The sequence below is a fragment of the Zootoca vivipara genome, chromosome 3 (assembly GCF_965207765.1).
Source record: "Zootoca vivipara chromosome 3, rZooViv2.hap1.1, whole genome shotgun sequence".
Taxonomy (NCBI): Eukaryota; Metazoa; Chordata; class Lepidosauria; order Squamata; family Lacertidae; genus Zootoca; species Zootoca vivipara.
Window position 1 is genome coordinate 94,708,799 of NC_142586.1, and position 13,641 is coordinate 94,722,439.

A 13,641-nucleotide genomic window follows, 5' to 3' on the forward strand; every position below is an offset into this window, starting at 1 on the left:
TAAGACAAAAACAAGGACAAGGACAAAACAATAACCCCACCGCTGCAACCACCACAATCATATTTAAAAGGCCACTGAATGTCCAAGGATGACATTCATCTGCAGAGACATTAGTTTCCCAGTCTCTGTGGTTCTATTTTATATTATACAGTTTTGCTATATATAGGGACCCAGGTGGCACTGTGGGTTAAACCACAGAGCCTAGGGCTTGCCGATCAGAAGGTCGGCGGTTCAAATCCCTGTGACGGGGTGAGCTCCCGTTGCTTGGTCCCAGCTCCTGCCAACCTAGCAGTTTGAAAGCACGTCAAAAATGCAAGTACATAAATAGGAACCGCTACAGCGGGAAGGTAAATGGTGTTGCCTTGTGCTGCTCTGGTTCGCCAGAAGTGGCTTTGTCATGCTGGCCACATGACCTGGAATCTATACGCCGGCTCCCTCGGCCAATAATGCGAGATGAGCGCGCAACCCCAGAGTCGGTCACGACTGGACCTAATGGTCAGGGGTCCCTTTACCTTTACCTTTTTACCCAGGTAGTCCTTTGATCTATCCCAGCACAGACGTCTTCTTACAGTATGTACTTAGTAGAAATACTATGAGAGGTGGAAGTTTAAAGCTCTTCTATTACACCAGTTGGGAGGAAGTAGAGGCTAGTTGTCAATCAGCTTCCTGCCTGGGTAAAGACATGCTAGGAAGGATAAATAATAGCTGACCTTCCGGATCTCCACAGGGAGCTTCAGAGCCCCCTGCCTTGAGAACTTCTGACACCAGGCTCAGAAGCAGCAGGCCATGCGCATGCAAAGCCATGTGCAACAGTCTCCTTGCTAGCTGGGAAAAAGGAGCGCGTCTTGGCAGCTTTTCAATACAAGGTTTTACAACATGGTAATTATTATCCCCGCTTCCTGAAGCCATCAGGGTGGGCAGAATATTAATGGTTTCAGTGCCTGACAGTCCTCACCAGCTGAGCAGAGCAAAGGCAAGCAGCAACTCATCCTCCTTATTGTCGAAATACCAAATTCATGTTTTAATGTATGCTCCATTTCCAGTGCAAGACCTCACTTATCTGGATCCTCCGCTCACCAACATACCGAAGGCAGATTTTAAAAATCCAAGGTGCCAGGCATTTTGCTAGCTTAATTTAAGCAGACACATGTTGTCTGTCAGGTCACACAATACTTGCACAAATATTGATGGATTGATTTGATTTACTTCATTTATATCTCACCCTTCCTCCCCAGAAAAACCCAGGGTGGCACAAAGATCCACAATTTAAAAAGCAAAAGCAAAACCATTCTAAAAATTGTTAAACACTTTTATATGGTATGATATAATACCCTGCTGCCGGACTTGTCAGTAATGAAAATATATATATATATTTAAGTTAAAAGCTTCTAAAAGCAATTACAGTTAGAAACATATCAAAGCAATTAGTTAAAAAAACGTTGTAAAAGCAATTAAAGCATTATTCCATCCAGTGATCTGGGGTTGTTACTGAAGTCAGCAGAACAAATGCTTGCCACTCGTTCCACAAAGAAGACTGTTCTGCCCCATTGTGGGACCATCGATCCAGCAACAGAGTTACATTCTAAAGCCAAAAAAACAGCAGCACTGTGGAAGGGAAATACGGAGGAGTGCAGCTCTGGACTTTTTTCAGGATAGGAGCAGTGATATCATTGGCCAGTGAAGCAGGGTAATTAATGAAGTCTTCTTGCTCTGGCAAGTGAATGGGGTCTCCAAGATTATTTGTGACAAATTAGTATAGAGGAGGCCAGAGAAGAATAAAAATAATCAAGGAGAGGCTGGATTCTTCTTTCTGTTCCTTTCCTACTTCTCCCTAGCAGTTTAAATGGAAACCCTTCTTTGCAGGATGGTTTGCATTTCCAATCAAAAGCTAAAGAGGTTGCAATTTAGCAGACGGGGATCTTTTGTTTAAACCAGGCTTCCTCCAGATGTTTTTGGCCTACAACTCCCATGATCCCTAGCTAGCAGGACCAGTGGTCAGGGATGATGGGAATTGTAGTCTCAAAACATCTGGTGGGCCGAGTTTGAGGAAGCCTGGTTTAAACCTTGTCTCGATGTGTTTTTCAAGATGAGCCTACGGGTTATAGTTACAGCGAACTATTACGCAGAGTAGACCTAGTGAAATTAACAGACCTAAGTAACTCACGTTGAATGCATCCTAGGCAAGTAAACACTACTGAGTTCATTGGAGCTAACTCCTAGGAAGTCCTGCATATGATGGCATGGGCTGCTGATCTAACAGACTAGGTATTATGCCATTATGTGGGTGTGTAACAGAAACCGTGCTTTTGTCTCTCCTCAAAAGCAGGGCTATGGGGCTGTCATAAGCTCCTACACTTCAAAACTTACTAATACACCACTAGTCATAACCAACATCTGTCTGCTGCAGCAGATGAGCCATATAATGCAGTCTTTGGGGCAATTCATGCAATGACTTATCACATAGTGTTGGTCCATGATGAAGCAACTACAAGCTGGCATTTTTGGCTAGGCAACCGGCCTTGTCAGTGGTACAGACCTGACCAGATTGTAACTTTCCACTCCCAGCCTCCGTTCACATGCCAAAGTTTCTGAGTTGCTGGAAACAGTTGTTGGAGAGGAGAAGGCTCTTGTGGTTGCATCCTGCTTGCAGGTTTCCCATAGGAATCTGGTTGGCCATTGTGAGAACAGGATGCTGGGCTAAATGGACCATCCTGTTTTATCCATGCAGACAAGTTGCCCAACCTTAGGAGCTCTCTTTAAAAATCAAAGAACCCAAGCCCACCAGAGCACCCAGCATGAGCCCAATTGTTACTTACCCACTTAGAGGTCTTGATTTCCTAATTTCAAAAAATTGAGTCCCTGTGTGATTGTATCTGGGTTTTATTGGTTAAGGCAAAGGAACTGCAAAGCAGGGAGGAGAAAACGATTTGTTTGAGCAAGTGATATGACCATCATCACTTCTAAAAATGCAGACCACCTATTAAAAGTTATTACCTTCAGTGTAATCACAGATTTAGAAACACACACAATGGAGATGTATTTGACAATGAGCGTGGGGCTCCCTTTGAAGGTGACTCAGAAACTGCTATTAATCCAGAACGCGGCTGCTAGACTGTTGACTGGGAGCGGCTGCCGGGACCATATAACACCAGTCTTAAGGGATCTACACTGGCTCCTGGTATGTTTCTGAGCACAATTCAAAGTGTTGGTGCTGACCTTTAAAGCCCTAAACGGCCTCAGCCCTATATACATGAAGGAGCATCTCCACCTTTATTGTTCAGCCCAGACACTGAGGTCCAGCTCTGAGGGCCTTCTGGCAGTTCCCTTGCTGTGGCCAATACAGTGGTTTATTTTTTGGCAGTGTTTTAAATCACTTTCTGACTCAGAGATGCAGCTTAATAGCCAGACATAGGACGGCCTCTTAATAGCCCAATGGGAACATCTGTTTCCAGCATGGAGAGCTGAACTGTAATGGAGCGATGTGTCAAAAAGGAAGCAAAGCATCAGGTTAATTTGCTGTTTTAGATGCGTGGGAAACTGGAGAGCTGGCTCTGCTTTAGAGTGGGTTTTTTGTGTTTTTTTTGTAAGGAAGATCCTCAGGAGGTTTAGAATGGTCAATTTATTTAAAAGCTGGTCAGGTTCATTGCAACATCAAACAAAGTTCACTCATATTTCAAGACATCTTTAATGCTTTGTATACTTAACGCACACTTCTCCCCCTCCAATCCATATATTCCAATATGCTAGTCTGAATTGCAGGCGATTATCTGGGGAAGGGCTGTAGCTCAGGGGTAGAGCATCTGCCTTGCATGCAAAAGGCCCCAGGTTCAATCCCCGGGATCTCCAGATAGAGCTGGGAAAGATGCCCTGCCTGAAACCCTGGAGAGCTACTGCCAGTCAGGGTAGGCAATACTGAGATAGATTGGGCACATCCACACTGTACATTTAAAGCACATGGCTTCCCCCAAAGAATCCTGGGAACTGTAGCATAGCTGTCAAGTTCTCTCTCTTTTTTTAAGGGAAATTCCCTTATGCTGAATAGGCTTCCTGGTGAGAAAAGGGAAAACTTGACAGCTATGCTGTAGTCTTCTTCTCACTCAGCTCCAACCCACCACACCCTTAACAAACTACAGCGCCATGGTCTGTAAATATATGGTGTGGGTTTCTCCTTAGGTGAAAATTCAGCGTCCTTCTTACAGGACTCCAATTTGCTAAATTGTATCATTTCCTCTCTTTCCAGGCTGTGAACCGCTATGGCACTGCTCATGTACAAGAGGATAGCACCAGTAGGCTTGAGAAAAACCCAAAATTTGCAAAAACAGGGAACCCAAGAAGCAGCTCAAGGAGTACTGAGCATGCTCAGCAGTCACAGAATAGTGCTGATTGGGGGTGTAGGCGAATAGCAACGTTTTGTTGCAGATCTCACTTGTTCCATCTAATGATCTACCCCACCAAGCTCCTCAGGCTTCACAGCCCCCTTCAGCTCAATACAAGCCGCTCCGGCATTTCAAAGGTATGAGCACCACCTTCTCTTCCTCAGCAGCAATTCATCACCACAAAGACATGAAAATTCTCTTCCCAATGACCTTGGAAGCAGAGTTCACAAAGGGCATTTTCAATCGATTGGGTGCTAAATCTCCCTCTTCAATTACATCCTCATCAGTGTCAGCACAAGCTAATTGCATGGCCCTCAAGACCAAGCGAAGCAGGCCAAGGCTTAGGGGGCCTCACAAATCTTCCCTAGTGCCGGGGAAAGGTAGCAAAGAGAATTTTACCTTTCCTTCGCTTTCCATACTCATGACACATTTTACCCTTTTCCTTCCCTCCCTCCATTCTTCAATAGCTCAATGGAAAAGCTTAATATTGCAGATTTGGGTCTCCAGAACACACATAAAAAGGATACTGCAGCATCTTCATGTAATTCTGTATTGCCTGAAGCCACTCAGGGATGGTCATGGAAGCCCTGTAGCTTGGCAAGGATGGCATTAAAGGCTGTGAACGAGGAGAGAGAGAGAAATGTTGAGAGGTTGTTGCTTAATCAAGCAGGAAGGAGGCAGAGCTGAAATCACCTCAGAACGACAGTGTTCTGCTCACACCAGAGATCCGGTTATGGGGTGGCTCAAGCCCTGGGTCTTTTGCGGCCCCACATCTCTTGACTCTTCGCTTCCCTGCTTTTTACCATTATTTGTTTTTTATTTATATGGATAGGTATATTCGAGTACATTGAAAATGCAAGTACTGATATGGAAACAAGCACACAATAATTGCACAGTTTAGACAGGATACATCAAAATGCAAGTCAACATTAAATAACTATGATTTGTATTATAACCCAAAATACCAATATCAATGGACAAAAATTTAAAAGGGGGGGGGCGGGGAGCAAAGAAAAAGAAACCAACATACTTAATAAAGTTAATAGGGGGAGGTATTGGTTGGGCCCTTTGATTTATAAATGTATACATTTATGATATTTTGTTGAAGAAGTATCATATTCCCATGTTCTCATAAAATTGCAAAAGGTGTCTTGTCCAACTAACCATCTCTCTGACTATTGCTCCAAAGTTCTCTAAACATTTTCCATTCTTCCTCAAATGCTCTCTTAATAAAAAAAATGCTTTGCCAACAGGATTACTGGCCTTCATCAATGCCAGGAAGACCCTAGCCACATACTCTCAAATTTGCACCAAGACACACTTTCCATTTATGCAGATATATGGCTCCTGAGCCTCATGTCCCAACTGGCCAGCAGCACCACTGGTTTACACTAAGGAAGTTCATGCAGTCCGACCCTATGATTATCTAGGTGTCTAGGGCCTGGTAGATGTGGCAGGACTCCCACCATCCCCAGTCAATATGGCCAATGGTCACAGATGATAGGAGCTGGAGTCCAACCACATCAGGAGGGCCACAGATTCTTCACTCCTGGCTTATAGCAAGTGCATAAGTGACAGGAGCCAGCCAGCAATAAATCATATGGAGTAAGCAAAGTTAACTCTTTATTAAAAGCATAGTCTCCCAGGTCTAATGAGCACAGCAATTCTTCTTTGGTAGGTCTTGCCCCTATGAGGCAGTTGTGGAGACTGAGGATCCCCACCTTCCTACAACTGTCAAAATCTCATCCTCTCCCAGGTCTGTCCCAAGCAATCTGAGACTACGCTGGCATGTCTGCTTCTACTTCTCTCACTTCATGCCTCTCCTGGTCCTGGGAGACCAGGGAGGGGGAAGCTTCTTCACCACCCTGACTCATCTCTGCCTCTTGGCTCCCCTCATCCCTCTATCCTGCAGCTTCCAATTCAGAACTTCTCTTTACCTAAGACTCTCCCTTCTCACTGAGCCCTGTTACCTCTTCAGTTTCCTCCTCCCAGTTTGCTCCCTCTGACCACTCATCGGCGTCCCACCACCAATCCCCAGGTTTGGGGCCTTCTCCCCTTTGGGGTTCCTCAGCCTCCCACCATTCCTCTCTCTTTCCAGCCAATTCGTGACAATAAGATTGGGCAGAATGTACACATTCAGTGCTGCAAAGAGCCAACTTCTCCAAGCTCAGTTTGGTCTTCATTCCAGTGTCAGGCCAGCTCTGCCAAATCAAGTAACTGTTTTCTTAGTTTGGCCTTGCAATGCACAGAAGACAGTTCCCCATCACTCAGCACTACTCCCTACGCCATACTTTCCCCAGAATATTCACCACAGCTGTTTGTGGCACTGTCAAAGGGAGCTGGTTATGATGCCGCATGTCACTCTTCTGTGCCAGCAATCGGCAAGCGGACATGGCCACATGCCTTCAACAGCCGGACTGCTGGCATATGTGACAGGAGCCAGTGACCAGATGTCTGAAACACAGACAAGCTTCCTTTGCCACGAGAATCTCATGCTTGGTTTATGAACAACTTCTTAAAGAAGTTTACCATTTAGAGCTGCATAACAGATTTACAAAAGAATGCCGAGCACCCGCTCTTAACAATCTGATGTCAGCAGTCAGGCATTCCAATACTGTCGCAGCTCTGCATCGTGCCTCTTCCTAAAAATGGGACACCCGATTTCCAAAAATGTTAAATATTGCCCCAGCCCTTAGATGCTGCTGTTCTGTTCCCCCAGGGTGCTAATTTTGTTTAAGGAAGTTATAACTTCTTTATTTGTGTTTATTGCATTTTGCATCCCATTCTCCAAGAAGCTTAAGGTGATATAGCATAGCTATATCTCCTCCTCCTCCTCCTCATTTTTCCCTCACAACAACCTTAGGAAGTAGGTTAGGCTGAAAGGCAGTGATTGGCCCAAGGTCACCCAGTGAGCTTCATGGCCGAGTCGGGGTTTGAACCCTGGTCTCCCAGGTTCTATTCTGACGCTCTTTAACCATTACACCACACTGGCTCGTTAAGGAAGAGAAGGTCACCTACTAGTCAGAGCAGACCAGGGCAGGGAACCTGAGGCCCTCCATATTTATTTTTGCTGGACTCCAACTCCCATGAGCCCCAGTCAGCAAGGGATGCTGGGAGCTGTAGGTGAACAACACCTAGAGCAGGCATCCCCAAACTGCAGCCCTCCAGATGTTTTGGCCTACAACTCCCATGATCCCTAGCTAACAGGACCAGTGGTCAGGGATGATGGGAATTGTAGTCCAAAACACCTGGAGGGCCAAAGTTTAGGGGTGCCTGACTAGAGGACCACAGGCACTCGACTGAATTCACCAGAGATGGAGTACTGGATCTTGACAGTGTAACAGATTTGTTTTTTCTCCCATCCCCCGGGGGCCAAGTTTGATGGTGGGCAACTGTGCCCACCTGTCAATCACCTGACATCACAATAAATACTCTGATCCGGGATGTGGCAGATTTCCAGGCATGGTGACAGAAGGGGTAAATTCCTGGTTTGCACTGGAATTGCCTTGCCCAGATGTGCACAGGATATTTAAAAATTAGTTTGCCACCCAGGGATCTACTGTAGGATCAGGCAGTCCAGTGGGTATCAGACCAGGTTTCCGATTTTTTATTTTATTTGTATAAAATAAAAAAAACAAATGGTCAGAGCAACTCTGTGGCACATAACAAAATGCCAACCTGTCCAGACAGATGACATGCTTGCTCACGACTGCTAAAACACAAGGGAGTTTAATAGGAAAGTCTCCTCAGGGCCCCACAGTATTTAGCCTTGCAGACATAACAGGTGGCTGGAAGGGCAGCTATCCCTGGAGAGTTTCCATCGCAGGTTGTCTCCGTCGCCAGCTGTTTCATCAATCAGCAGGCCAGCCACAAGTCACATGGTGCAGAATTAGAATTCAGAATGGAAAAAGCTGAGGGAAGGAAGCATCTGCCTTGACCGCCTGCAAGAGCAACTGGGGCTCTGGGATGTTCATTGAAACCCAAATCCCGATTCCTTTCTGGCCAAGAGGAAATAGCGTGCCTCTGACACGCTAATAAGAAAATCATCACTAATTACAGATTTAATTTGGGTGGCATATGCCAGATTCCCATACGTTGCAATTTAGCACTTACTTTGAATAAGTCCGTTTACAAGGATTTCAATTGGATCTAGCAGCTGATGAATTAAAATGGAGGGATTGGAAATAGGGTTGCCAACCATCTTACAAAACAAAACAAAAACCCAGCTCTTTCTTTCAACCCAGTGTTGCTCCTGTGCCTTTACTGGTTTGATTGTCATACATTTATAGCTGGTAATGCTTATCTGCATGATGCTTCACTCAATGCCCTTCAAGCTGCCGTGACAGGTACAAGAGAAAGCCAGGCCGGGGGTTTTTTCTGGTCAGTTGGCAACCCTAATTATCACCCTCATTTTTCAAAGCAAAGGGGAATCCTGAAATAAATACACAACAGATTCTGGGCAGTATGGCTAAGGGACTATATTTTCATTTTTGTTATTTATTTAAGGCATTTATATGTGGCTTTATATTCAGAATTTCTAAGCTGTGTACATAGAATGTTAAAAAGAAATTGATTATACAAAGTATAAGATTAAAATTCAGTGTAGACACGGGTAGAAACCACTTTAAAATCCCTGCTGCATTAGGAAAGTCTTTGTCAAGCTCCCCATGTTGGGCAGATTCCTGCATTGGAGGGGGTTGGATAGATGACCTTCGTGGTTCCTTCCAACTCTACGGTTCTATGATTCTAAGTGCCCCAAATTCATTGGGGAGGGGCATGCATGGCATCAGAGGTGTAGGGCATTAGGTTTTCTTTGAGGACTAGTAAATATATCCTACTTATTGGTAGAGTCATAATGCAATCATCTTATGTAAGCCTGTTGCATTTGATGTTAAAGGTAAAGGTAAAGGGACCCCTGACCATTAGGTCCAGTCGTGACCGACTCTGGGGTTGCGGTGCTCATCTCATGTTATTGGCCGAGGGAGCCGGCATACAGCTTCCGGGTCATGTGGCCAGCATGACAAAACCGCTTCTGGCGAACAAGAGCAGCACACGGAAACACCGTTTATCTTCCCGCTGTAGCAGTACCTATTTCTCCAAACTGCTTTCAAACTGCTAGGTGGGCAGGAGCTGGGACCAAGCAACGGGAGCTCACCCCATCACGGGGATTTGAACCACAGACCTTCTGATCAGCAAGCCCTAGGCTCTGTGGTTTAACCCACAGCGCCACCCGCAGCCCACATTTGATGTTAGCTTACCCCAAGTAGACTGAAATGGACAGGGCTAACTTAAGTCCATTAATTTCAATGGGTCTATTCTAAGGATAACTTAGTGTCCTGGGATGCAGCTTCTTGGAAAGCTGACAGCACAATCCTCTTCATGCACAATAGGGCTTACACCTAATTAAATGTGCATAGGATTGCAGTAGTGTCCAAATACAGCCCGTGTGGGTTAGTAGTGTCCGACAAGGACAGGCTTCCTCAACCTCAGCCCTCCAGATTTGAGACTACAATTCCCATCATCCCTTACCACTGGTCCTTCTAGCTAGGGATCATGGGAGTTGTAGTTGTAGGCCAAAAACATCTGGAGGGCCGAGGTTGAGGAAGCCTGGACTAGGACCTAGGAGACCAGGGTTCAAATGCCCACTCAGCCACGAAGCTCCCTGGGTGACCTTGGGCCCAGTCCCTGCCTCTCAGCCTAACCTACCTCGCAGGGTTGTTCTGGGGATTAAATGAGGAGAGGGAAAACCATGTGTGCCACTTTGAGCTCCTGGAAGAAAAAGGCGGGTTATAAATGTGATATATAAATAGATAATACCGCTTCCCAAATGTTACACGGAGTTCTTAACTAATTCTGAAGGAACTCCTGGAGGCCATTTGAATGCACTTCTCCAAACAACTTATATCGCTGGGTATGTGTGGAGGACCTTGCATAGGGTTTAATCCATCTTGAAGTCCGTCATCCTTAGTGTTGCCATGACTGCAAGCCTCTTTGCTCACCAACGGTGCAATTTTGTTTCTCCAGGGCAGCCTCTGAAGATAACTGTAGCTCATTAGCAGAGCACATCTGATAGAAAAGGGACCATAACTCATTGGTAGAGTCTATACTTTGCATGCAGAAGATCCCAAATTCAATCTCCAACATTTCCAGTTCTAGGTTGTAGGAAAGACTCTGAGATCCTGGAGAGCCACAGCCAGTCAAGGTAGGCAAGACTAGCTCGATGATCTGGCCTAGGCAGCTTCTTGTAGTACTTGTAAGTGCACAGAACAAGCTTGGAGCAGCTGGTCAGAGTGAAACCATCCAAACTGCCTGGGTTTGAGGGTTTTTACAGACTTCTCATTGCATCGCATCAAATCCGAAATTCAACACAATCCTGAGCCGAGTGTCATTTTTCCTGCCAAACTGCAGCTGTTGTGCCACCTGCGATTTCGTTTCATCACAAGAGCTGTTAGCAGAGAGCTGCAAACTTTCACAACTGTTCATGGAGGGAAAGACGAGACCCGGCATTTCCAAATGCATGGAAAGTGATTCTCGTTGCTCAAAATTAAGTGCTTAGCATGGAAATGCCCAGATGACTGTCGCTGTTAACCACCTCTGGCCTCCGCTCTAATGTGCAACTACAAGCATTTCCTCCAGGGATGAAAATGTACAGCTGCTGGGCTGCGTTTATAGATGTCTCAAAGGTATACTAATGCAAGTATAACCAAGGCTGGGAATATTCTACACTACACCACAGTACTCCACGCATGCATACAAACTGGTACAAGCTTCTTCTTTTAAAGCAACTTACTAGTCCTCATGGTACAGGAAAGGCCTGGAAACGTAGGCACCTAGGCAAAGTCTCAAAGACCACAGGAGGCTGAGCAAGGCATGCTCTGGTCCCTAGGCAAGACTTCAGTGCCCTGTTTAGAGCTGGTGGGTTGTGTCAAATGTTAGACCTACTCAGAGCAGACCCATTGGAACGCATGAGCATAGTAATGTCCATTAATTTAATTGGGGTTTCTTTTTCCCATTTCCATGGCTACCTCACCCAATGCCTGGCTTCCTTACAGTTAATCCTTTGCTTGCAAAAGAAAGAGCTACCAACCCTCAATTAGCCTGAGGGATAGCTCAGTCAGTAGACCATGAGACTCTTAAATCTCAGGGTTGTGGGTTCGAGCCCCACGTTGGACAAAAAGATTCCTGCAATTCAGGGGGTTGGACTAGATGACCCTTGTGGTCCCTTCCAACTCTACCATTCTTTGAAACCCTCACTGGGGAAAGCAGAAATGATTGTGCAAATGAGTAAATACACACACCCATGAGCTTGATTCACACACCTGGCCAGAGCAGAGTTGGTTAACCTTTGGCCCACCAGATGCCGCCTGGGACTCCATGTCCCATCATCCCCCTGACCATCAACCATGTTGGCTGGGGCTGATGGGATTTGGAGCCCAACAACATTGGGAGATCTATAGACTAGCCACCTGTCTGGGCTAGAGAATCTGCGGACCCTTGCCGCAGAATAAAGCCCATGACAAAGGAAGCTGCAGTCATAACTTACTTTTGCAAGGTTGTCAGCATTCCTTATGGTCTCCACCATCTCTTTGCCCGACGGATGCACCTTCGCCACGTGGCCCCACATCCTCTCCCAGGTCTTCCCATCAATAGGGAAGCCACTTTTGTTGACGAGGAAAGCCACCCCTCCATCTTTGTCTTCCTCTTCCGAGCCCCCGCTGTTGGCAAGGCCAACCGTCCGGGCATGCGAGCTCCTCGAACGGCCCCCTTTGTCTCCTTTAGGGTGGCGGGAAACATTGGTGCTGGACCCCGTCATCGTTGAGCCTTCAAAGGGACGAGAGGCACCTCTCCGGGGCAAAGCAGGAAGAGACGGACAGCTCAGTGTCCCAAACAGGTAGCACTCCCCATCCCCTCTTCCCCCACCCCCCAAGGAATCAGGTTGGCATGAAGTTGCTTGCTAACAGCAGCCAAGCAGATCACCGGAGGGTCTCTCCTCTTGCAGGCAGAATCTATTCGAAAATAACAACAGAAGGTGCAAGACAGCACATGTTAGTATCATGGTCAGACGAAACAGCCCGTTTCCCACTAGGAGAGCTACCAAGCGAGATGCATCAGGCAGAGGCTCCCGTTGTTCTCAGCCAGAAATGGGAAACAATGGAACAGCAATAATCAAAGCAGAGACACTTACCGGATACACCTATGAAACAAAAGAGGAGGACCCTCAGATCCCCCTCTTCCTCAGCACCCCCCCTCAGGTTCTCTCTCACCGGAGGGCGGCAGAAGGCAAGAGGGATCCTGATCTCCCTCTAAGGACACGCATCTACACATTTATACGCACACCCTGGAATAACCCTCTGGGAACTGTCACACAAAAGGAAGCGGGAGCCTGCTGCTGCAGAAGCTGGATCCCTCTCTTCCCGCATAACATTGTCCCGGGTGGTCATAAATCTGTCACCCCCACAGCGAGGCTGGATTCCGCCAGATCTCCCTGCTTTCTGTGTCTGGCTACCCGGCTCCGCGCCTGGATGGAGCCTGACTTGGGGCGGAGGGAAACGCTAAGGCCGTCGGAACGAGGATCCGGCAGAGCATCCCGGCGAGCCCCGTTGCCGTTCAGCAGTAGCAGCGGCGCGCTTCGTTCTTCCGGGGCTTGCATGCGGCAAACAGCCTCGGATGGTGCAGGTAGGAAGGCTGGGTGCATGCACGCATGCAGGCGAGCTGGCACCGGTCTCGGGATCCCGGGACCACTTGGAGAGGTGCAGGGACGAAGGCGGACCTGTCTGCTGCGACAACCGCAAGCCCTTTTTTAAAAGCAGACGGTTCCTCCCTCTCTCGGCCGCCAGGCGACCCCACCCATCCTCGGGCTCCCCTCCCTGCAAAACCCGGCCCGCCTCACCTGCTCGCGCAGCGATTCATTGCACCGGATCCTCTCCCGGCGGCTGCGGCTGATGCTGCCTCTGCAGCTGCCTCGGCCGCCCCGGCCTCAGCCCATGTTCCATGATCAAGTGTTGCTCTCTGACATGGAACCATGTTACCCGGCAGCCGCCGACGTTCCGAGCGCCCCCATTGGCCGCCGCAACAAAGAAGGGCGGTCCTCGCGGACCGGGGCCGCGGCGCGAGGAAGGCTGGCCGGGCTCCGATTGGCTGCCGCGCCGGGCGCCGAGCGAGGCCAGCCCGGGAAATCTGATCGCTCGTGCTGCGAGTCAGGCCTTGGTGTCATTTTTTTTAAAAAAAAAAATAAAAAATTAAGCGGGGTTCTCCCAGCAGCTCC

At 47.4% G+C, this 13,641-nt stretch overlaps 1 protein-coding gene across 3 annotated transcripts in view; it reads right to left on the reverse strand.

The window, feature by feature from the left end:
• The window catches only part of VASH2 (vasohibin 2), a 39,204-nt gene extending 25,803 nt beyond the window's left edge, over positions 1-13,401 (reverse strand). For all 3 annotated transcript variants that reach the window (XM_035111295.3, XM_088666708.1, XM_035111293.3), the window contains exons 1-4: positions 13,267-13,401; positions 11,920-12,382; positions 4,904-4,992; positions 2,817-2,873 (exon numbers count right to left, since the gene is read on the reverse strand). In XM_035111295.3, coding sequence (XP_034967186.3) covers positions 2,817-2,873; positions 4,904-4,992; positions 11,920-12,189 — 416 coding nt within the window. In that variant the 5' untranslated portion in view covers positions 12,190-12,382; positions 13,267-13,401. The remainder of the gene's footprint in view (positions 1-2,816; positions 2,874-4,903; positions 4,993-11,919; positions 12,383-13,266) is intronic.
• Positions 13,402-13,641: the final 240 nt, after the last annotated feature.